Here is a 23,875-nt window from a genome sequence, read left to right as displayed (position 1 = left end):
TGGCCTATCCCCTCCCTAGCAGAGGCAGCCAGTCCTGGAGATCCCACCTGGGGGTCCGTGTCCAGATCCCTGGTGCTCACTCACACAAGGGAGGGATCTCTGCTCCCCGGCTCCGTTCTCGCACTCAGCCATCTCCAACCTCCTCCCCTGGGCAATTCTGCTGGGACAGACGGCAGCGTGAGCCATGGGGTATCCCCATCACCCTCGGCCCCTCTCCTGCCCCTTCCTCCCACAGATCTCTGCGGGCTTCCCAGCCCCTGGCTCCGCGGACCACCACAAGCCAGGTGGAGACACCCGGGGCTCAGCCCACCCCTGAAGTGGACCCATGCGCAGGAGCAGAGCAATTCATGCAGGCAGCCGGGACAGGACAGAGCTGGGATTGAGGCCAGCCTCCAGGGCTAATCCCCCAGGGCCTCGGGGACTCCTGTTTGCAGACTGGCCCTAAGGGAAGGCCTCCACCAGCTCCCCTCCCAAGCTTACAAACTGGGAATGGACTCGTGCTGGGAGATCTCCCCACGTCCCGTCCTTGCTCCTAGTTAGGATGGTAAATAGCCCCCACCTGGGGGAGCCAAGGAACCCCCCCAGCACAGCCCTCGTTGCCCTGCTGCCATCTGCTCTGTTGGGTGCCAGCCAAGGGCAGCCTTTGGGATCCCACGCTTGCTGCCCTCGGCTGATGAGGCCCCTGGTGCGCTGCCCCTTTAAGGAGCCGCTAACGAGGGAGTCCTGGAGGTTATTTATTTGCAGGTGGGAGCAGCTGTACCTTCTTGCTCTCCCTGTCTGGGGGGATCCTCCAGGTAAGAGACTGCTTTAGCTCTGGGAGCTGTGGCCTTGGCCAGGAGCTATTGCCAAGGGCAGTGTGATGCGCCCAGGGCTGAGCAGGTGGGCAGTGGTGTGGCCCTTGCACTGAATCTCCCTGGCCATGGGTGGGAGGGGCCCAGCTGGCCCCTCGGGCCTGCCCAGCCCAGAGCAGAGTTCCCTTTGGGTGCTTTGCCCCCATTTTAGCTGTTTGGCTGGTCCTGATCCCAGAGCACTGTAGGGCTTCCCTGCTCTCTAGGCTAGACGCTGGGCTGTGGGCCAAGCACAGACAGGTGGCTAGAGCTGCAGAGGGGGCCTGAGCTGAGCCCTGGGCTAGCAGCCTCGGAGCCAGGGCACCGATGGAGCTGGGGGTTGCTGAGGCCACCCTGGCCCTCCCAGTGCCACCCAGGGACCTGCCCGGCGAGTCACAGCCCAGCTTTTGTGTCTGGCGTTCAGGGTGCGGCGTCGGGTGGCCCGGTGAGCACGGCAGGAGGGCACTTAAACCCTTTGGTGTTCCTGGGGGCCTTTCCTGGTGCCCAGCTGCTGAGAGAGGCCAGCCCCCGAAGTGGGAGCAAGCCGCCCGGCCAGGACTGAGCCCCCTTCTCCTTTGTCTGCCAGGCATCTCATCGCCCCCATGGATTTCTTCTGCCGGAAGCGCGTGCGCTCAGACTCGCCGCCCAGGGCAGTGGCGCTGGTCAAGAGGCATGGCTCCTGTCCGGTGGCCCAGAGACCACAGCCGGCCAGGCCGGAGAGCCGCCCGGAGCTCGGCCCCTTCTTGGCCGGCCTCTTCCGCCCCAGGAGCGCCCAGAAGGGCCTTTCCGCAGCCCGCAGGGGGGGGTCCCAGGATCCAGGCTCAGCGGCGGAGGAGAGGGTCCCGCTTCTGGTGGACAACTCCGAAGGTCTGTGTGCCCGTCTGCCATGGGTGTTCTCCTCTCCCCACCCCAGGTAAACATGGGGGGAGTGCCCTGAAGGGGGTGAGTTTCAGTTCCCATAACTGGGACCAGGCAGAGTCCTGGGCCTGACTCCTGCTAACTCTAGAAATTCATCTCAGGCCTGACCCACAGCACCCACTCTTCCAGCCCTGCCCCCCAGCTCTGCCAGGGCCCCTCAGTCCTGACCTGCAGCCCCCCAGCTCTGCCAGGGCCCCTCAGTCCTGACCTGCAGCCCCCTGCTGTTGCAGGCGAGTGCTCTCCTGTTATCCAGGTGACGGTAGGTTGGCTTCAGGCAAGTTCTCCAGCTTGCCCTGCTGGCGTGGGGCTGGCAGCTCCCTGGGGGCGATGGGGAGCAGAGGCGGGCGCGGGTTTTGTTTTGACGACGTGGCTCTGGTGCAGCGTGGTGCTAGCCGACCCCTCTGCTCTGTCCCTGCACCATCCTCATTCCCTCGCTCCTGCTCTCCCTAGGGGCTGACCTGCCAGGCAGCGCTGTCCCTGTCCCGCTCCGCTGCCAGCCCTCTCCTCCCACAGCGGAGCTGGCAGCCCTCGAGAGCACGGGCCTGGAGGAGCCCCCTAGCTCTGCAGGGCCAACGGGCCCCGCTGGCCTGCTGGAAATGAGGACAAAGCAGCCCACCCCGATCCCCGGGAGGAAGGTCCTGCATGGCTCCCTCGAAGATCTCTCCAAAGCCACAGCTATGCAGATGCCAAGTCCGGAGCGCAGGTAACCCCCCCCCCCCCCCGGGGAGCTCTCCGCATCACTGCCCTGGGGCTGGGAGATTGTCTTAGTTGCGATGTAGCTTGTGCATAGAGAGGGATTCTTGCTTCCTTTTTCTTTAAGCTACGGGCATGTCCATGGCAATATCCAGTAATCATTCCGGGTGGGGTGCAGGAGCTGAATGGGAGGGGACCCAGCGATGCCCTCTAGTTCCCACCACAAAACAAGCTCTGCCTGTGAAGTGCCAGTCTTTGGGCAAATCTTTGTAATATGATTGCATTTCTAAGTTCTCTGGTGCTTTGAGCATTGATATGGTATGTGCCATCTTTAGGTTTCAGAGAGAACAACCCCTTGGATTAAGCAGAGGGCTGTTCCTGTCGGGTCTCCCGTAACTGTGGTTCCAGGCTGCCTCCCGGCTTAGTGTGTTTTACCCCCCTCAGTTCCCATTTTTATAGTTATCGTTGGAGCCAAAGGGCTAGCAGCTTCATTTGGGTTGAAACAAAAGATTTTCGAGCGCAAGATGGCAGCGACCAGAAAATGGCCTGGCTCTCTGAGCCTCTGCAGGTTGGTTCAATTCAACCCCTGCCCAGATCCTTACACTTCCCGGACCCTGAAGCTGGCCTTTCCAGCTGCCACCTATTGCTATAATGGGATGATCCAAACATCTGGAACTTTGGGGACATTTGGAGCAGAGCTGGGTTTTATAATTCAGTCTTGGCTCTGACTATGACCTTATTTCTCTGGTACCTTTCAGAGCAGAAGGATAGCCCAGTGGGTAGGGCACAAGCCTAGTACTGGGGAAAGCTGGATTCAGAGCCCTGTTTTGCCACAGGTTTCCTGTGTGACCTTGGGCGAGTCACGTGGCTTCTCTGGGCCTCAGTTTCCCATCTATAAAATGGCCATAAGAGCACCTTCCTTCCTTACAGTGGTATTGTGAGGATCAATACAATACAAAGATTGAGGCATGGTCTTACACACCATGCGTGGGAGATAATTAACACTGTTGTGACGTTCCCCTCTGGTGTTATCCAGACCGGTGATCTGTGAGGTCACTCCAATCCTTGACTCTGGGAGCCAGCCTTACCCTGCTCTGCTGTGAGAACCCCCACTCCTGGGCTGTTCACGCACAGCTTCTGGCATGTAAGCTGCTCCTTGGATTGTGCAACCAAATGACACTAGCCAATATCTCCGGTCCCAGACACAACCCTAGGAACCTCCTTCTTGCAGTGTCCAGTTATGCCCGCTGGATGCTGCAAGCTTATATGAGTTCATCAATTTAACAAAGAAATTGATATGTACCAGGCTTGTTATCCCAAGGGGAGTCTCTGACATGCTTTAAACCAAATGCACTGCTTCAGGTAGAATAAACAAATTTATTAACTACAAAGATAGATTTTAAGTGATTAGAAGTCAAAGCACAACAAGTCAGATTTGGTCAAATGAAATAAAAGCAAAATGCATTCTAAGCCGATCTTAACACTTTTAATGACCTTACAAACTTAGATGCTTCTCACCACGGGCTGGCTGGTTGCCCTTCAGCCAGGCTCTCCCCTTTGATCAGCGCTTCAGTCACTTGGTGGTGGTGTCTGTAGATGGAAGCGGAAGACAGAGGAAGAGTATGGCAAACGTCTCTCCCTTTTATCATGTTCTTTCTTCCCTCTTGGCTTTGCGCCTCCTTCCCCCGCCCTTCAGAGTCAGGCGAGCATTACCTCATCGCAGTCCCAAACTGACCAAAGGAAGGGGAGTGACTCACTCAAGAGTCTAACAGGTCCTTTTGTTGTTGCCTAGGCCAGTGTCCTTTGTTCCTGTGAGGCTTGCCTGGGTTTGTCCCATACATGCCCTGATGATGTGTGAACTGCCACTCCGCTCTTGGAGAGTTTTTGTCTGTGCTTGCTTTAAGCCATGAGGACACATTCTCAGCCTCATAACTATATACATGAAATTACAACCTATAACGATTACTATAACAAGGCTCAGTGTGTCAAGAGCCTTCCGTAGACACCTGACATGACAAACTTTGCACTAGATACCACAGAATCATATGATAAGGATGAACATGGGGTTACTGGGTGTTCCCCTGAGGTACAGAACATAACTGTATATCACCCAGTGTGCAGTTAGACTGTGGAACTCTCTGCCTCATGATGTCGTTGACTCCAGAATTTGGCAAGATCCAAAAATGGATTGAATGCTAATATGGATAATGAGAATACCCAGAGTTTCCATGCTTTATGGTAACAGTTCTGGGGGGGATGTCAAACCCCCCCACTTCAGAGTTTTAAACCAATCTCTATCTATAAGAAATCAAGAAGAGACCTGATCTGAGGACCAGATTATTCCACACTGCTACTGTGGGTTCTCTCACCTTCTCTGGCCACTGTCAGAGACAGGACACTGGGCTAAGTGGACCTTAGTTCTGATCCACCTGGCATATTCCTACCTATCCATTTTACACCTGTGTACATTGAGGCACAGAGGTTCTGATTTGCACAAGGACACAAATAAGTGACAAAGCCCAGCAGGAGGCACTGTAGGGCATGAGGAAAGAGCCAGAGTTATGGGGGAAAGTTCATGTTTGCTGTAGTATAGGGCTCTCCTGGTGGGACTCAGTTTAGAAGCTTCTTCTCGCTGCCTTTTAGACTGTTCCGCCGACCACTGGGGAAAGGAGCAAAGGACACGGACAAGTGGAGGAGGGAATCTAAATATGTGCAAACCCGTGAGTACTGACCTGCTCCTTGTGCGATGGCTGCAGGGTCTCAGGCATGGCGGGATGGAGGGAAATTCCTAGAAGGGCTTCCGGAGGCTACTGCCGTGAACAAGCCCTTACATGGGCCACAGAGTGCTACTTCCACCACCTTGGCCCTAGCCAGGAAAGGGAAACTGAGTCACTAAACATTACAAGCGTATCCCGGAGCAGGCTGTGCTTTTAAGAGCCTACTGAATTGAGCTGTTGCAAAACTGTGATGTCTTTGTCCGCTGTGTGCTGGGCCTCAAATGTCTAAGACCTCTCCTGGCCTGCAGAGGGGAAGCCCACACCCTGTTCTCTCTCCTGGGGACTCTGCTCTTGTTCTTTCTAGTCTGGTTGTTTCCCTTAAGGTAAAATAAGCTACACGTTGGAGTTAGACACATCACACTGAAATTGGAGCCACGACATGCTTTTACACAGCTCTCTCTGCACTAAATTCACTCTGAAGAGAGCGATCTTTTCCTTGCATGCAGATTGCTTAATGGCCTCCTGCAATTGCGGCAGTGGGGGGCGAAATGCTAGAACCACAGGGTTAGAAGGGACCGCAAGCGTCAGCTAGTCTAAACACTGACGAGATGCAGGGTTTCTTGTGTCTAAACCATGAGACCACACACACCTGCGATCTGGTCAGGGCTGTTTTGAATTTGCTGAGGGCATCTCCAAGACCCAAGGGATGGTTGGAACAGAGATGGCTGCTCCTTAGAGATCCTTCAGTTCTCCATCCATTAATGGTGAAGGCAGCATGCTGTGACTTCTGTCTGAGTGGGCTATGGGCACGCATTGGTGAACTGTGCTCATGGGGACACTGTCCTGGGGCCCAGAAATGGCGAAGACCACCCCAAAGTCCAGGAGAGGGTTTCCCAGTGTCCAGGGCCATGTACGGAGCAGGCGGGTCATGTCACTAGACCTGGGATTATATGAATCGTTCAAGGACTGCAATTATTCATGAAGCACTCTGGGAAGCCCTTGGCTGACCGTTGACGGGCAGGTTCCTGTGGCTAATGTCACGCTCATTGCGCTCCTTCTCAGAGCCTCTCTACCAAGACTACTGGATGAAGCGCCTCAAGGCAGTGGAGCGCAAGCCCAAGGAGCAGTCTTTCCGGGTGGACGCCAGCCTATCCATCGCTGGCATCCTCTCCTCCTCCCTGCTCGGCGCGGCCTCGCAGATCTCTTCCCGCGACTACAGCTTCTGCTTCTGGCAGGAGATCCCAGAGGTGAAGAGCAGGCGGCTCCTGGAGAGTCTCACGCCCCAGCAGCACCACCTGCAGGAGGTATTGGAGGGCAGCTGCCTCTCAGACTGGGAGGGAGGGGCTGATCATTTGATTGCACGGCAGGCTGGCAAGTAGGGGTGGGATGTTCCCACCCGCCAGACGCGGGTTCAGCCCAAGTAAAAGCTGCCCCAGCTGAGGAGCCCCCCACGTGGCAAAGGGAGAGACAATGTTCTGCAGAGACCTGCCGTCTGCTGCAGCCACACTGGGGCCCCTGCTGCGGTGTAGGGATGGTACCGCAGACCGGGCAGCGCTGGGGAGCAGGATGCCCCCTACCCCCAGAGCCAGCAGTTCCAGTCCCTGCCCTGGTGAAAGCAGAAGGAGACTGTGGGGCAGTGCTGAGACTGGGCAGTGCCACCACGCGGGTCAACCTCAGACAAAACCTTGCTCACTGGGGGCGGGGGGGGGGGTCAACCAGTAACTGGCAACCTTGAAAATGGGGACCAGGAGACTGATGCTCTCTATCAGCCTCGAGGGCAGCAGCTGGGCCTGTGGCTTGCTCTGGGATGCGCAGCTTCCTGTGGTCTCCAGGGCTGGCAGCCTGGCACCCACCCTGCTTTCCTACTCCAAAGAGGGCATTTGCCCCACCTCTGCCCCCAGTACCCTGGGGGGTTCCCGGTGCTGTTGATCTAATAGAAATAGACACACCATTGGAGAGCCTGGATTTCAGTGTTTTCCCAGCAGGGCTGGTTGTTGATGCCTGGTCTCCTAGCACACCGTGCCACCCCCGCCAGAAGGCCAAGATTATAACAGCGTTCAGAAAGGAACTAGATAAATTCATGCAGGATAGGTCCATCAATGGCTGTTAGCAGGGATGGGGTCCCTAGCCTCTGTTTGCCAGAAGCACCAGTTCTCCTGTCTGCAGCGTGCAGGAGAAAGGGGGCGGGTGAGGGGCCTCGAGGCCAGAACCACCCTGGCAGAGCGGCCCTGAATTCTCTCGCTCACTGGGCTACAGGCGAGCTGGGGTGGTTCTGGCCTCGAGGCCCCTCACCCGCCCCCTTTCTCCTGCACGCTGCAGATGGGAGAACTGGCGCTTCTGGCAAACAGAGGCTAGGGACCCCATCCCTGCTAACAGCCATTGATGGACCTATCCTGCATGAATTTATCTAGTTCCTTTTTGAACCCTGTTATAATCTTGGCCTTCTGGTGAGGGTGGCACGGTGTGGGAATGGGCGACAGGAGATGGGTCACTTGATGATGACCTGTTCTGTTCATGCCCTCTGGGGCACCTGGCATTGGCCACTGTTGGAAGACCAGATACTGGGCTAGATGGACCTTTGGTCTGACCCTCTATCGCCGTTCCCATGTTCTCATGTGCCTGTGTCAGTTGATGAAGCCGCAGGCCTGGAAGCTGGATTGTATTCCCGGCTCTGCCCTGTGCCCAGCCCTGTACCGGTGCCCAGCAGGGATGCAAACTTTGGTTGGATGTATTCCTGGAGATTTCATCACATGACAGTCTTTCATGAAAGACTAATCTTTAATTCCTGGAGACTCCAGTACAATCCTGGAGGCTTGGCAACCCTACAGCGGCCAGAAGGCAATGCCCCTTGCCTGTCTGGCTGCCGCTCCCAGCAGGAGTCCTCAGAGCAGGAGGCCTGTAATGGAAGGGAAGTGTTTCCTGTAGGCGGACCGGGGAAGGGGCATGGCTAAGGCATTCCTCTATGTCAGCCCACTCTGGCTGTGGGAACAGCCCACAGGGCTGGCACAGAGCTGCTCAGGCAGCTGTGCCCCTTCCCTGGTGGCTGTGCACTGCCTCGTCTTGGGTACTCGCATTTGCAAAGTGATTTAGATGCCTGGTTCCCACTGATTTCAGGGAGGCACCTAAGTCCCTTGAACCAGCAGGCCCAGAGCCCCTTGGCTTCGGGCACTAGAGGGGAACAGTGTGTTGCACCGTTTGGAGGGTTCACAGGCCCTGCTGCGCTGCCTCGCTCTCCCCCGTCTTTTGACGCACGGTCTCCGCTCCAGGCCATGTTTGAGATGATCACATCGGAGGCCTCCTACCTGTGCAGCCTCTCGGTGGCCATGAGCCACTTCAAGGGATCGCTGGCGCTGCGGGAGACGCTGACCAGGGCCGAGGTGCACCGGCTCTTCTCCAACCTGCAGCAGGTGAAGGACATCAGTGAAAGGTAACTGCGGTGGGTGAAGAACGCCCAGTGATGCCAGTCCCAGCCTCACCCAGCAGGGGGGCGCTGTAGGGAGGGGACAGGGGTGCTGGCTGCAGAGGGAGCTCCCAGCTACTCCAGCCCGAACCTTGCCCAGTGGCAGGATCCTTTCCCTCGACTCCTGGTCTCCGCAGGTTTCTCCTGGATCTCGAGGAGCACATGGACAAGGACGTCTTCCTGGCGGGGCTGGGGGCCGTGGTCCTGAAGCACTGCCCCGCCTTCCACAGGGTCTACATTCCCTACGTCACTAATCAGATGTACCAGGAACAGCTCATGCAGCAGCTGATGTGAGGAGCCATGGCGGCTCAGGGGGTGTCCTGGGGGGAGGAATAACCGGGGGCTGCTCATGCCCCAATTGCTCCTCCCCACTGTCTGTGCCCCTTGGAGCAGCCCATCTGCCCCTTCCTAGATGGCTCCTCTCTCAATGGGGACGCTGAGGCTTCATGCTAGTGAAACTTTCATGCCAGTGAGAGCTGAGAGTCTGCAGGGCGTCCTCCGGAGGATGCTTGGGCTGTTTGGAACTAGACTGGGCACCGCCCAGGGGAGTGGACTGTAGGGGACACCGCAGTAATATCCCTTGGGGAGGATTCCATAACTCACTAGGTCTCTGTCCTCTCCGACTTCTCCATCGTGGAGAGGTGTCTCTGCTGAAAATGGTCACCAATTGTTACGCTACGTGGTTGTCATTAAGTTCCAGAGTTAACACATTGTTTTGATGCCTGAGGGCGGCTGACCCCATTCCCCTGCTTGCTCACCTATTTGGGAAGGGAGGAACACCCCCCCCACACACACACACGTTCTCTTTGGGGCCGGAATGGCTAGCAGCTTGCTGGCTTCTGGCCTAGGGGGTGCACAAGGGGTTCATGGGGAGCAGTAGGTCAGGTCCCTCCTGGCCTCAGGCAGGATGAGCTGGGGCAGGAATTGATATGGGTCTGCATTTCAGTTTTGTACCTTCCCAGCTTGGCGGAGGATATCCTTCCACCCTCCCACCCCATGCCCCAGAGAAATAGCCCCACACATGCCCTCCCACACCCCATTGCTCTGGGAATCCCAGCATCAGGCCTTGCCCACACTCAACCTCTGGCTTTAGTGCGGACACAGCTGGGCTCGTCCAGCCGGGGTCTCTGGGCAGGGTTTACCCTGGTGCCTGTAGCCCAGTGAGCGAGAGAATTCAGGGCCACTCTGCCGGGGTGGTTCTGGCCTCGGGGCCCCTCACCCGCCCCCTTTCTCCTGCACGCTGCAGACGGGAGAACTGGCGCTTCCGGCAGGTCCTGAGGAAGCTGGAGGAGCAGCCGGTGTGCCAGCGGCAGCCTCTGAAATCCTTCCTGGTGCTGCCCTTCCAGAGGATCACCCGCCTGAAGATCCTGCTGGAGGTGAGAGGCTGGAGCAAGAATCCATATCTGGGATCTCACTCGGGGTGGGGGGGAGGGGGTTGGCTGGGGCTGGCCTCCCAGGGATCCTGCCTCAGAGAGGCACAGGCTGCCCCGGCCAGCGTCCGCTGAGCTGCAGCCAAAACAAAACACTGGGGTGACTGAGGTGGCTTTGTGCAAGAAGAGAGGGATAGGGACGGGCGGGGAGAGGGGAAGGCTCTGTCTGGGTATGGGGGCTGGGAGGGAGGGGGAAAAGGTCTGTAGGGAGATGATGGGGGGGCAGGAGGGAGGGCGTAGGGTCTGTAGGGAGATGAGGGAGGGTGTAGGGTCTGTAGGCAGATGATGGGGGAAGGGGTTGGGAGGCAGGTGGGATGGGAGCAGGAGGGAGGGAGGGGGAAGGGTCTGTAGGGAGATGATGGGGCGGGATGGAGACCCTCTCCCCTGACAGATCCTCCTGCTCTCCCCTCTGCCCCACAGAACATCCTGAAGCTGGCCCCGGCAGACTCCGAGCTGGCCAGTTCCATCAGCGCGGCCCTGGCGGCAGTGGGAGAAGTAAGGGCACCATTGGGTGTTTGTGGGAGGCAGCCGCAGGCTGGCTGTGCAGGTCCCCACGCGGTAGCAGCCCTCACGCTGCCTGCCTTGACCCGCCGTTCGCGCCCCAGCGGCCCTGCGAGGCAGCATGTGGAGATGGGCTATGCTCTGGGGTGGGGGGCTTGGCCCTCGGCTCCCTGGCGGAGCTGGGGGAAGTGGTAGGAGAAGGTTCTGGTCTGAGTCTGTTCCTGGTTCTCTGCTCGTCTCGGCCCGCGCTGGTCTCCGCTCACTCCGCCCGGGGCGGACTCAGCCCCGCACCGCTTCCTGCACGGGCCGCATCCTGCTGGCCTCTGCGCTCAGGGCAGCTCCGGTCACTCAGCGACCCGCTGCCTTTTGTGCTTTGAAAACCCCTGGCATTGGGGGGTCTCTCTCTCGGCCTCTCCCCCCTGTCCCTGGTCAGACCTGAGCTTGCTGAGCTGTCTAGCCAGCGTGCCGTGCGGCCTTCCTGGGACATTACTCGGGGCCTCCGCTCCTCCTGGGGAGTGATTGTGCTTGTGGGGTTTTAGGGCTCCAGCCTGGTTTCCTTCCCCAAGGGAGGCCAGAATGCAGAACGTCCAGGGTCTCACGTTCCCCAGGCTCTGGGGAGTCCAAAAGGTGACTGCAAGGGGGGGATAAAACAGGCTTTAGCCATTTTATGCTGCTGGGAACACCTGGAAGGTGTTTTTAAATAGGGGTTTTTCCTGCTTGTTTGCTAGTGTGGTAATAGCCCATCTTCTCTTCCCTGACTTCCCCCGAGGTCTCCAGCGAGGGGCTGGGAGGGAACTAGAGCTTCCTCCTCTATTCACTGCGGGCACAGGTTGGATCTTTAACAAGTGCTTTTCTGCCAACTGTTTCTCTGGCCTTGGAGTTAATAGTGTTAACAAACAGTCCGGGTTTAAAAACAAAAATCCTTTCCCTCCTGAATGAATCAGCCTTCATTTTCTTGTCCTCTGACTCGCGCCGGTTCTCCCTGGCGTCTTCCCCAGGAGTAACCGGGGAGGCAGGAGTTGGATTTCCTACCTAGAACCCGCAGAAATGCTGTGGTGAAAAGAACCCTCCGTCCCCACTTCAGACGTTCTAGCAGAGGTCTCCTCGCAGGCAGAACATCACCGGTGCAAAGGGCTGTGGGGTGCCAGCACCCCAGGAGGTCTCTGCAGGGTGGGACGTCTGAGCCTCTGTCCCTGGCACCCAGGGACCTAATGCGCAGCCTATCCCAAACCTGGCTGGTGACACCCCAGGGCGAGTGAGAGCTCAGCCCTGATTCTCAGCCAGGGCGAAGCCCGGGCACCCGCATGGGCCGGGAGGTGCCATGTGCACCTGACTCTTCAACCTTCGGCGGGAGCTGAGAAATGTCCCATAATCCCCCAGACCAGCAGTGTCCAACGGCTGGAAAAGCTTCCTTCCCGTCCCCTGGGGTGCACCAAGTGTCCTGGATTCCCTGGTCTCTGCCCCCTCCTGTGGGACCAAGGGAGGCAGAGGGTGGGGGGAGCCGTGGCCAGAGCGCCCAGCTCCCCCGTGCTGGGCCTGCAGCTTCCCGTGCCCTTCCTCAGATCGTGTCAGAGTGCAACGAGAACGTGCGACGGATGAAGCAGACGGAGGAGCTGGTGCTGCTGGAGAAGCAAGTCGAGTTTGTAAAGACAAAGGTGAGGCCTGGCTCTGCACTGGGGCGGCTCTTGGTGATCCAGCCCCACAGGGGAGGGCTGGGGTGGCATGTGGTGGGAGGGCTAGACAGATGGAGGGGCTGGGGTGAGGTATGGGGGAGCTAGAGGGATGGGACGCTGGAGGGGCTGGGTTGGGACGTGGGGGGCTAGAAGGGTGGGATACCAGCACGAGACTTGGGGGGGATGCAGGGGTGGGTGGGGCGGGACATGTAGGGGCTAGAGTGATGCATGTGATCTGGTGAACTGCACAGTGCCATGATCTGCCTCTGTAGCTGAGTGCCCTGTGGGACCTCCAGCCTCCCAGCCTGGACCTGGGTGCATTGCAGGCAGTGTCCTGCAGGGATCCAGTAGGGGGCGCTGGTGCATGGCTCAGGCTGGGACTGATCCTGCCCCTCGGGGCAGCACAGTGACAGTCTCTGCGCAAAGTGATCCGTGTCTTTCTCTCTTCCCCCCCAGTCCATCCCACTCATCAGCCGGGGCCGCTGGCTGGTCAGGGCAGGGGAGTTCTCCCAGGTCCTCATCCAGGAGGTGGGCGTGGGGTACAAACCCCGCCTGAGCACCAAGCCCATCCACCTGCACCTCCTCAGCGACCTGCTGCTCTTGTCCCGCCAGAGGGAGTAAGTCTGGGTGGCGCCCGTGCTCTACCCTCGGCACCCTGGGGGCCCTGCTGCCCTGGCCAGAGGCACCGAAACCTCCCGGGGGTGGGGGTGGGGGTAGGGGTAGGGGTGCATCAATCTGCTGTTCCCGTGCCCACTGCCCGCCTGCAGTTCCCCTCCAGTGTCCTGGTGGATCCAGCTGGCAGGGCGAGCCATCGGGGGGTTGCATTGTCTCCAGCCCTGGAAGAAGGAGCAGGCAGTGGGGCAGGGTGGGGTGGGTACGGTGGCAGTGCCCATCTCTCTGTCGAGGAGGGAAAGCTGGAGGTCCCAGGTGGGGATGCCCCGTCTGTGGGTACAGGATCTAATGGCCTGTTGCAGTGAGCATTGCCAGGAAGCCAGGAGCTGGGCGTTAGGGGTGGGGCACCATCGCCCGGCTCCACCCCACGAACGCTGCCCCTTGTACTTCCCCCGCAGCGATGGCAGGTTTTCCGTCAAGGATTACGCCCAGACCTGCCATGTGAGAGCAGAGCTCCTCAGAGCCAAACCGCTGGGGCTCCCTGACCCAACCTTCCTCCTGTGCCTCTCCCGCAACCACCGCGGGGCCAGCACCGAGTTCATCCTCAAAGCAGCCAGCGAGTGAGTGCGGGGCTCCCGCTCGGGGAGACTGGTGGCTGGTGGGGTGGGAGGTGGGTTCCTTAGCTGGCTGGCTGGTGGCCGTGTGGGGCTGCTGCAGACCCAAAGCCATGCTAGCTGCCGGGGGGGCATTGGGCCTGCCAAGCTGGCACCATTGGCAGGAAGGGGGTTTTGAAGGAGATCTGCCAAGCTGTAAGTTGCTAGCAGCTCAACATCCAGGGAGCTTTGTAGCCTGGTTTCTTCGAGTGCCACCTGGGGGACCTTGGCAGAGGCCTTAAGGGGCAGGTGCATGGGCTTGCAGACCCTCTCCCTGGCGAGACGTGGGTGTGTTGTGGGGAGGGGGCTGGGAGGCAGCTGGCTTGGTGGGGAGGAAGATACGTACCCGATGCCCTAGTGCAGTGTGAGGGGCAAACGCAGCCAGAGCTCACAGGTGGGGACCATGGCAAGGACCTGCCAAACCAGCCCTTCCGTCCCCTGGGGGCCCCTGGGAAAACGGGAGCCCTGCAGTGTCCTGAGGCCAGTGCCTCCAGCTCTGACACATCAAAGGGGCTCTGGAAATGAGGACCCCTCCCCACAAATGTCCTGCTCCCAGCCCCCTCCTGTGAGCTCTTGGGGGGCCGTGAACTGGTGGGATGTGGCTGGGGGAGGCGTGGTGGGGTCTGAGTGGCCCACAGGGGAGGAAGAGGAGGATGGTGTTAGGGAGGGAGACATTAGGAATGCCCAGCCCCTCCACGAACACGCCCCGGCTCACGCTGGGACCTAAGCCTCAAACTGAGGGGTAGCTATGCAGCTTGCGGAGTTCCCCTTTTGGAAAGATGCAGCCCCGCTCCCCCACAGGGTGTGGATTATGGGGGCTTGGCATGTGATCCCTCTTCTGTCTGACCTCTCCTAGGGCCCAGAGGCAGGAGTGGATCTCACTGATAACCAGCCAGGCGTCCCCTCGGCCTGCAGGTGTGATCAAAGCCCTGAGAGATGCCTGCACTGGTCTCTGACTCACTGGGGCCCAGGCCAGCCGGACTCCATGCTTGGCCTTTCCTTTTCCTGTCCCTGGCTGCTCCCCCAGAGGACGACCTGCTGCACAAGGGGGTCTGCAGCCCCTCGCCTGTTTGGAGCCCTGTCCGGGCCCAGCTGTTCTTCGCAGGCCTGGGAGCTCCACTTGGGGACCTTGTGCGGGTTGAATGCAGCAGGCTGCACTGGACTCAGCGGTGGGGCGGTGCATGGTGTGGCAAGCTGCTCTCTCTGAAAGCCATACGCTCTTAGAAGCTGCGGTCAGGAGCCGATCTCTGAGTGCTGGTGTGTTTCTGGGGGATCTGCCCAAATGGGGTCCCCCGACAGGCCCCAGTGAGGAGGGTACAGATTCCCAGCTCGCTGCCCAAGTAGCGCCAAGCCTTGGCGTGCATCAGGCCAGTAGTGTTCTGGGGGGCGAGACCCTTTGCCAAGAAACCCTTTGGAAAACTTATGGGGTCTGAGCCAGAAGCCTGGTTCCGGCCCTCGACCTGCAGGGGAGCCAGTGGGAAGCACTAGATGGGAGCAAGTCCTCTGGGTTCTAAGCGCTTGTCTGTCAAGCGAGTTCCCGGCTTCTCCAGGAAATCTCCAGTTCTTGCGTTACATGGGGTCTTTGATCTGACTGGAACAGCCCTTGAGAAGCCAAAAGCTCCCCAAATCTCCCAGCAAAGGGGAGGATGCTGCCCACTGCCTCTTGGGGGGGAGGGGTGTCCCCTACATGTGCCTATTGCAGAGGACATGATCCTGCGGAGGGCGCTCGGGGGGAGCTGGTCTCTCACTTGCTATAGCTGCCTGGCAGGATATTTGAGCTTTGGTCTCTGAACATCCTCTTTCCCATTGGTTTATTTTTGCAAATGGAGCTTGTAGGTTCCCCCTGACCCAGGCTCATTTGGAAGTTTGGAGGGTGATTCCCACAGAGGCCGTGCTGGCTGGACCAAGCAGTGTCTTGGGTCCTGGTCTGTATGGGGCCATGGTGTGGGTTGGTGCTTTTGGCACTAACCCTGTGTTCCCGGCCTGGATTGACCCAGGGCAGGGGGCCTCTGGAGCAGGCCCACTCCAGAAGCACCAAGACCTGGCGCGTGGGTCCAGCTGTTCACACTTTGGGGTGGTTGATGGGGGATTTTCATTAGCTGTGGTTCTAAATGGGGCTCTGGGGGCCTCGTTCCTCCTGGGAGGAGCAGCTGAGGGTACAAGCCCCCTGTCTGTCTCCTGCCCGGCCTGGGAACTGCTGGCCTTAGCGCGGGCTGGCTTTCCGAGCTGATCTCCCCCCAGCTCTGCCGGGCGTCAGTGACCCTCAGCCCCCGCAGGGCCGGAAAGTGAGAGGTGTCTGTCTGCTTCCCCACACCAGCTGGGCAATTAGCAGATCCTGGGGAATGTTTGTTGGCCCAGCTGGGCAGGAAATGCCTGGCTGGGGAGCTGCAGGGGGCCACTGCTCAGCGATGGAGCGGGGAGGGCTGGTGGCTGGGGATGGAAGACTGCAGGAAGCTGGGGTGCTACAACCAGGTGTCGCCAACATCTGTCCCCCTGCAAATCCCCACGAATCACGGCTACAGGGAGGGGCTGATCCGGGCACCACTGACGGAAGAGAAGATGCTTGGTTGGGGCGTGTTAGCTGGGGAGGGGTCTCTATCCAGACGTTGGTACCTGCTGCCCAGGCTCCATTGGAGGGGTTGAGGTCTCAACCCCACAGAGTCCAGCTGTGCTTTGTGTGTGGGGCAGCTCTCCTGGGATCGGTAGGGAGGCCAGGGGCTTAGTCCCTGCTGTGTCTTACCCTGGCATAGGGGAGAGGGCCCAGGGCCCAGCTGGTAGGGGGCGAGCCCTGTGTCTGGGCTCAGTACAGAGAAGCTGGGGGAGGAGGGCCGGATCTGTTCCTTTCGCTGAGCCACCCCCAGGCCGCAGCTGGGCTCTAGCCACGCAGTGTGTCTGACGGGCTAACACTTGTCAAAGTCTCTTGTTGTTTTGAAATAAATATTGACCTTGTTTTAAGGACCCGGCCTGCCCTTGTGTCTACAGCAGTATCCTTTGGGGGTGGGGGGAAGAGACCCCCCCCTTAGCCTGCAGGCCACCAAGCCACGGCGTTTCCAGCAAACTTGATTTAAAACAAGGCGCCAAGGGCCAAGCTTTGGCCATGGGCTGGTCTGTGGCTGCTGAATCTCTCCCCCTGCTGGGACCAGCAACGGCATCTGCATGAAAAATGAGATTCTGGCAGGTGGAGGCTTAACCATTCCAATAACTCCCACCCGGCCTGCCCCAGGGGCTGGTGAGTGACTGAGGCTTTCTCCAGCCGCGCATTATCTGCTCCTCCAGGTAAGGACTAAACTGAGCTTCCAGAACCTAGGGTCTGAGCTTGTCTTCCCCCTTCCTTGTTCCTCCCTCCCCGAATGCCTTGGCTTAGAGGAAGCGCCTTTGTCTTGAGGTTAGAGGGGCTAGGCTGGGACTGGAGATGGGGTCATGTCCGGACTCTGCCCGAGCCTCTCGGAGCCCTTGGGCAAGTCACTTAGTCGCTCTGGGCCTCACTTTCCCTCAGCTGGAAGTGAAAATCTCCGTGTGGTTAGACTGTAAGCTCCTTGGAGCAGGGACTCTTAAGCCAGGGCATCTCATGCTCTGGATGTAGAGTGCCTAGCACAATGGGGCCCCGATCTCAGGTGTGGCCCCAGGGCATCACCTGAATACAATCAATAATTGGTTATAAAGAACTAGGGGCCCGAGACCTGGGGGCAGGAAATCCAGCAGGGGTGTGTTTTCTCAACAGGCAATCTGGAGGAGGGCTGAGTGGAAGGTTTTTCAAAGGCTGAACAATTTGATGCTGGCACTGGGTTCCAATTTGTGAGATGTGCCCTTGACCTTCGCCCCCTCTGTACCCTACACCTGTAGGAGGGATTGCCTCATGCGTCCTGTCAGTTGACAGTGGCAAGCAAAGCTCTGGCAATGAGCCCTGCCCCTGGGACGTGCCCCTCTGTGTGGGGCAGAGATCCCCCTCTGAGTCGCCGGTCTGTGCCCAGCAGGCTCGGGGGTGTGTGGGGGGGAAACACGCTCTCCATTCAGTGCATGCTGCTTCCTGTGATTTTGCATTTTTTGGTGGGGAGGGGAGAGTTGGCAGATCCTTGGTCTCCCTCCACCCAGCACCCCCACTTTCTGTGGGTCAGGGGCTGCCAAGCACTGGACCTAGTTCCAGACACCAGGGGGCAGCAGAGCTCTGCCTCTGAGTCTGGCTCCCTGGCCTTAGGCTGGCCCTGTGCCTGTCCTGTCACCCCACAGCAGCCTCTGGGCAGGGCCAGAGCCACTCAGAAGGAAACTGAGTCACTGGGCCAGGCCCAGCTCCCTCAGGGCTGCTTCCCAGGCCAGGCTGCTGAGGTCCCAGACTGCAATGTGGGATGGGCCGCAACCGGCGTCGTTTTAGGGGTACGTACGTCCCCAGGGAGGGAGATAGTGACTGGAGGGCTTGGCCCCCGTGGTCAGTGTCTATTAACTTGCACTGCAGTGGTCTCTCAGCTGCAGCCATGGTCAAGCCCTTGTTGCGCTAGGCGCTGTACGAACCCACAGCACAAAGGACGTCGCTGCCGCAGGACGGGACAGCCCGAGCGCCCAGCGGTGGCTACAGAGGGAGTGAGGAGCACAAGGCGAGAATGAGCTGGCAGGCAGTGCTCTCAGCACACCAGCTGTCTGAGCACTGGCAGGTTTTGTCACCCCGGCCCCAGAGGGGTTGGCTGGAGGGAGGGCAGGCAGCGGGACTGTGCGGCCATTCCCAGGGGGCCTCCTGTCCATGGGGGTCAGCCCAGGCACCTCCCTATAGCCTTGGGAGCCTGTTCAAAGGGGAAAATTTTAAAACCAGCTCTGGGGGGACTGGTGAGCTGCTCCAGCCTGCTCCCTAGACTGTGAGATACAGTGCGGGAGGTGGGGGATTCTTTGCACTGAGACCTTAAAGCAAAACTCCCTTTGGTGCCAACGGGAACAGGATCAGGCCTTCACAGCACACTCCTGCATGGGCTTCAGCCCTTATGGCCTATGTCCTTCTCCTTCCAAAGATTTCTCCCCTGTTGGGCTGAGCCCTCCGTGCTGGTGGGTGACTGCTCCACCCCAGAGATGGCTGCATTTTTCTGCTGCTGTGTATGGGAAGTGCTGCCTTTGGTAGAGGGGTTGCTAGAGAAACACAGGGTTCTCTTAGCTGCAGAGAAGTGAAATAGCAGCCCCCATGAGGGGTTGGTCAATGAACAGGGTCCTCCGCATGCAATTTGAAATGGCAATCCTGGCTTTTTCACCACCTGGGCGCGTGTTGTCTAATTCTAGCCTGGTGCAGTTTTCCCTGGACAGCCAGATGCTGCAACCTCTGCTCTTCCTCTTCCTTGTCCTCGATGTACCTTGGCCTATGGCCCCTCTTCCCCACCCTCTAAAATGTGACTCCAGCCCAAATTTTCAGGAGTCAGGCCCCTCAAAAAATGGACAAATGGCAAAACCTGACCCCAGCAGATGTTGAAAAGATAAGTGGGGGGGTGGTTCTTATTCTTTGTATAACACGAGGTTTGCCATTAAACCAGGAGCATTGGCCATGGCTGGCCTGTTTGTGTCACTCCCCGCTCTGCTTCTGGACCAGCTGGCCTTTTATTTCAGATCAAGGGGGAAAAAAAACAGCTGAAGAGTTCCCAGATGTGAGAGCACGGGGTTTGCAGGGTCTTGGCCGCTCCAATCTGCGCTGAACTAAACACACAGCGGCTGCTGTCTGGGCGCAGGCTGAGTATTTAGAGGTGGGAAGGCCTGGTACCCAGAAAGCAAAGGCAGGGCTGTTTCCTGGCTCCATCCACCCCACCCCCTGCTTCACCGTTAGCATCACCTCCCAGGTATAAGGGAAGCTAAAAGACCCTCAGTCCCTCGGAGTTACATAGGCAGGTGCTACCCATTCACCCTCAATCTTCCTGGAAGCAGGACTCCATGCCCAGGGTGGTGCTCTACCCCCTCTCTCTCTTCCATCCCCAGGGCGGTTTAGCAGGAAGACACATGTAATGCTGAGAGAGAGGTGCTAGCTCGCTTTTATGATCAGTAGCCTTATCCCCATATTACAGGTGGGGAAACTGAGGCAGGGGGAGGAGACACGACTTGCCCAAAGTCTGTGGCGAAGCAGGGCTAGATGCCAGTTCTCCCCTCAACCTGTGATCCACTAGGCCCCTGCAAGAGCCTCAAAGACAAGGCTCTTGCACTTGGTGCTGTACACACACCTCTCCTGAGTTGTGGACTGGCTCCACAGGCACCCCATGGTTTCTATCGCAGCAGAGACACCTCCCCCCTCATTTCCCACCCACAGGCTGGGCTGCAGCAGACCAGTCTCGTCTGTGGGTAGCGGTTCAAGCCCAGGTGTTGCTGGAGCCCAGGGCTGGGTGTGCTGGCTGGCTCTTGGGGACTGCGGCTCTGGAATCCAACCTTCCCCGTCACCCTAGCAAGCTGCATGCTGGGCTCTAGCCCTCCTTCGCTGCCTGGGCTGGGCTGCCCACCTGCTGGGGCTTCAGCTTTTGACCTGGGAGTTGCCCTCCTGCATCTGATCGATCAGTGCAGCCTCTGATGGGCCAATTCCAGGAGCCTGTGCAAGAAACCCCCTAGTGGGCAGTTCTGGAATAACCTCCTCCTAGGGCAAGCTCCTGCCTGACCCCCATTAGCTGGGGGCCGGCTGCTACCCTGAAGGCATTTGTACCTCCCTTGGTGGTGGTTTAATTCTTACTATTAAAACCCTCCAACCTCTTGTTCTCTATAGAAATATCCCACACTTTCTTTTTTTAATCCTGCTAAGCTCTCAGCCTCCAGCCTGCCTTGGGGCAATGAGTTCTACTGGCTAGTTGTGTCCCCACCCATCTTTGTAGCGGGCAGGGGATATTTTTCCCCTTCCAGGAGCCAGGAATCTGAACCAGAGTCCTATGGGGAATTGCTGATCTGCAGGTCAGTGGCCTTTTAGCAAAGCCTCCCTGAGGAAACTGCCTTTCTTACCCATAAGGGCAGGAGAGCCAATGTAGCGAGACCCGGGCAGGCCTGCTCTGTAATTACCCTCGCAGGCAGGGGGTCTCTGATGCAGCTGACTGATCGTATGGCTGCTTCCACCAAGCGGGCAGTGGATGCTTCTAGCGGGCAGGTTCCTGAGATCGCAGCTGTGACACTTCGAGCCCCCTGCATGTAGGTGGGTTTATGCTCTCAGCAGGCAGAGCCGCATTAGCCCCATTTCACAGATGGGGAAGTGAGGCAAGGGCTAGTTTAAATGACTCGCCCAAGGTCACAGAGTCGGTAGCAGAACCGGGAATTGAACCCTTCACCCTGCCGTCCTTTTAAGCAGTGTCATGCACTTTCATCTTTTCCCATCGTGCCCCATTCCCACCTTATGTAACCCAGCCTTTCCCACACCCACAGCTCTCTCCCTCTGCTAATTACCTGGCATTTGCAGGCTGCTGTTTGACTGACTGAGGCAGCAACAGGGTGGAGCCTGGTGCTTGTCTGTCCCCTGAGAGTGGCAGTCCTCTGTGGCCCCTGTAGGTGGCGCTCTTGTGCATGCAGTATCATTTATACAGGGCCATAGGACTTTACAGCACCCCTGTCTGGAATGCTGCTTAGGAGGATACGGGGGGAGGCACAGTCCTGGTGACTGGGGTGTCATGGTCCCTTGGAAAAGCAAAGCAGTGAAACGGGCCTTGTGCAAGCCGGCAGCTGACGTGTTGGCGGGGGCCTGGCTGATGTGGGGTTCTAGGGTGGGGCGAGGGCTGTGAGCTTTGGGGACGTTGCCTGCAACAAGGCGGCCACCGGGCAGCTTTGCCCAGGTGGTGGCAGGGCTGCCTACTGCGGGGAGGAGCGCAGAGCGTGACAGTCACAGGGGAGGCAGTCATTTGGTTTTGGTGTCCTGTGCCGTTACATATGGATGCTTCGCCCTGCCTGCTGCCATATTTGCATATTCTTTCCCATGCCGTATGGTAGAGTGAGGTGCACGCTCTGTGCTCGCCCCAGCTGGCAGCTCAGCTGAGGTGGGTCTGAGGCACAAAGCTGAGCTTTGAACTCCTGCTCCATTGGGCTCTGGGCCTCACCCGTCCCTGCCAGCCGGCCACCTGCATTGATGTCCCAGCGCTGACACCCCCGTTCCAAAAATCAAGCAGTCAGGCCCCAACACGCTGGTGAGGTTTGTAGAGCTATGTTTGTAGACGATTATAAATTAGAGACGCTACCTCATAAGGGACAGTATTATGAACAGAGGAAGTTCGTGATGTGCCCTGGAGGCGGGGGTTGGGAACACTGTCTGGCTGTGTGCAGCGACTCGCTCGAGAAGCTCACCAGGTTTTGTTATTAAAGTTTTATTCCTTTCTCGTTCCCCTGGTTTATTATTTGTAACCCTTCTGCCCGTCAGAGTTGGCAGCAACAAGGGCCGGGTTCAATATCTAGGGGATCCATTCCGATAACACAATGCAAACCGGCTCGAGCCCCCACCCAGTGACCTGGGACAAATATATACCACCCCCGCTGGGCGCCTCCAAGAGGCAATACTTCCCCTCTTGCAAGCACCTAGTCTGAGTGTAGCAAAAAGCTTTTTAATAACAGAGAGAAATAATGTGGCATTATGTTGGGGAAACACCACCAACAGGATTCATAACACAACCCATGAGCAAAAAACCCACCCCAAGCAAATTGGGGCATGCCCTTTCCCTTTGGTTCTTGAGTCCAGCAACCCGAAACCACCCAAAGTCCCAAAAGTCCAGTGGCCCAAAAGTCTCTGTCCCTGGTCAGAGCAGCCCCAGAGTTCGAAAGTTTATCTGCAGAGCTTTACCTCCCAACCTGGGTGGAGATGGGGGGGAGAGAGAGAGGTAAGGGGCACCTTACATGATCTGAAGCTGACCGCCCCACAGCTCCATAAGCCTTTGCTCCGCTCCGCTCCGCCAGCTGCTCCACGAACTGCTTCGCTCGGCTCGGCTCTGCAGCCCACAAGCAGCTCCCGCCGGCCCACGAACTGCTCCGCTCCATGTCCTGCTGTCCTATGAACTGCTCCACCAGCCTGTCCACAAGGCACTCCAGCACTCCTTGCAAACTGCTCCACAATATATCTTCAGGCTCCCCCACTACTTAACACAACGCCCAGTGATTTCAGCTCATAGTTGGGGAGCCTCAGTGCTGGTGCACCATTAGCCCAAAGTGAGCTCAGCAGCCTGTAACTAGACTCCTAATGGAATCAAAATTAGCTCTGATATTCCACAGTGGAGAAAAGAGGAAGTGCAATTAGCATGTAAGGCCCTCACCAAGAGGCCTATGCCACCAAATATTTATACTTGTCCCCAGCCTCTCTCTATTCACAGAGTTTTGGAACCCATGTCCCTTGCCTAGCGAGTGCTGCTTAGGTGATGGCGAGTCCCTCCATCATAACAAAAGGCCCAGTACAGTTCCAAGCACAGTTCCCATAGTCAGGGTAATAACAATTTATTCTTCCTGCCCCAATAACAGAGACACTGGGGATCCCACAGCAGCCAAAGTGACCATTTGGGCAGCTATGGGCTCATGCTAGGCGGGGTGGATGTGCCTATGCAAATGAGATCAGCCCCTGAAGTTCTTTTTCACAGCTTGCCACACCTCACCACCAGACGTCAGGGTGGAGCTCATCCTGACTCTGCTTACATCCTCCTCCCCACCGAGAATTTGTCATCCCGACAAATCACACTCCCTTTATACCAACTCATTGGTTTCCTCCAAAGGGCCTCAGGAAGCCCACTTTAGCTTCCACAAGCCTGTGAGCTAAATGTATTGGCTCCTCACTAGTCACCCCAGGTGCATCATAAGTTAACCGTTTCACTGGTCGTATCACCCTGTCTCGTCTATTGAGAATCTCTGTTGCCGTGGTAGGGGGAACATCCTCTTGAGTGACGGATGGAGAGGCTTCCTTTGAGGGTCCCTTGGCTACTGGCGTAGGCCCCTGCACTTCTAGTTCTAACACTGGAGGGTCCAAGGTGCCCAGGACATCCTCTACCTGTGTGTCTCCACTGTCCAATAACCTGTGTGTGTCATCACACGGGGGACCCATCAGCGGCACAGAGGTGTCAGAAATGGGCCTAAATAATTCCACCATGGGGTTTAGGGTGGAAGAGGGAGAACTCTCGTTTGGTTCAGCTGATCAAGTCTGAAACCTTGTCTCCATCCCAGGATACACCAGGGTTGTGTCTTCCTCCTCAGACTCACTCTCAGATGTGCAGAATAGGGGTAAGTTAGCTGCAGGGGGCCCGCTGTCTGTGTTGGATGGCGGCTTTGGTCTAGCACTTCTGTTCTGCCCGGCTGCCCTGTCGTGGCCCATCTCATAAGGGGTGCTTACCAATTCCCCCACAGGGAGCAAAAGGTTTCTATGCACCATCTTTATTTGCCCTGGACCGTCTTCAGGTTTGATCTTGTAGACCGGCAGATCTCCCAGCTTTTCCATCACCAGG

At 58.0% G+C, this 23,875-nt stretch overlaps 1 protein-coding gene across 1 annotated transcript; it reads left to right on the top strand.

Moving 5' to 3' along the window:
• Positions 1-1,429: 1,429 nt before the first annotated feature.
• On the top strand, positions 1,430-13,455 carry LOC141974375 (rho guanine nucleotide exchange factor 19-like). Its single transcript, XM_074934049.1, has 11 exons — positions 1,430-1,694; positions 2,259-2,448; positions 5,082-5,158; positions 6,218-6,459; positions 8,422-8,582; positions 8,753-8,905; positions 9,862-9,991; positions 10,466-10,540; positions 12,109-12,201; positions 12,676-12,836; positions 13,290-13,455. Exons 1-11 carry the CDS (start codon positions 1,430-1,432, stop codon positions 13,453-13,455), a joined length of 1,713 nt encoding a protein of 570 aa, XP_074790150.1.
• The last annotated feature ends 10,420 nt before the right edge of the window (positions 13,456-23,875 follow it).

Source organism: Natator depressus, chromosome 18, assembly GCF_965152275.1.
Source record: "Natator depressus isolate rNatDep1 chromosome 18, rNatDep2.hap1, whole genome shotgun sequence".
Taxonomy (NCBI): Eukaryota; Metazoa; Chordata; order Testudines; family Cheloniidae; genus Natator; species Natator depressus.
This window is presented reverse-complemented; position numbering and strand designations above follow the sequence as displayed.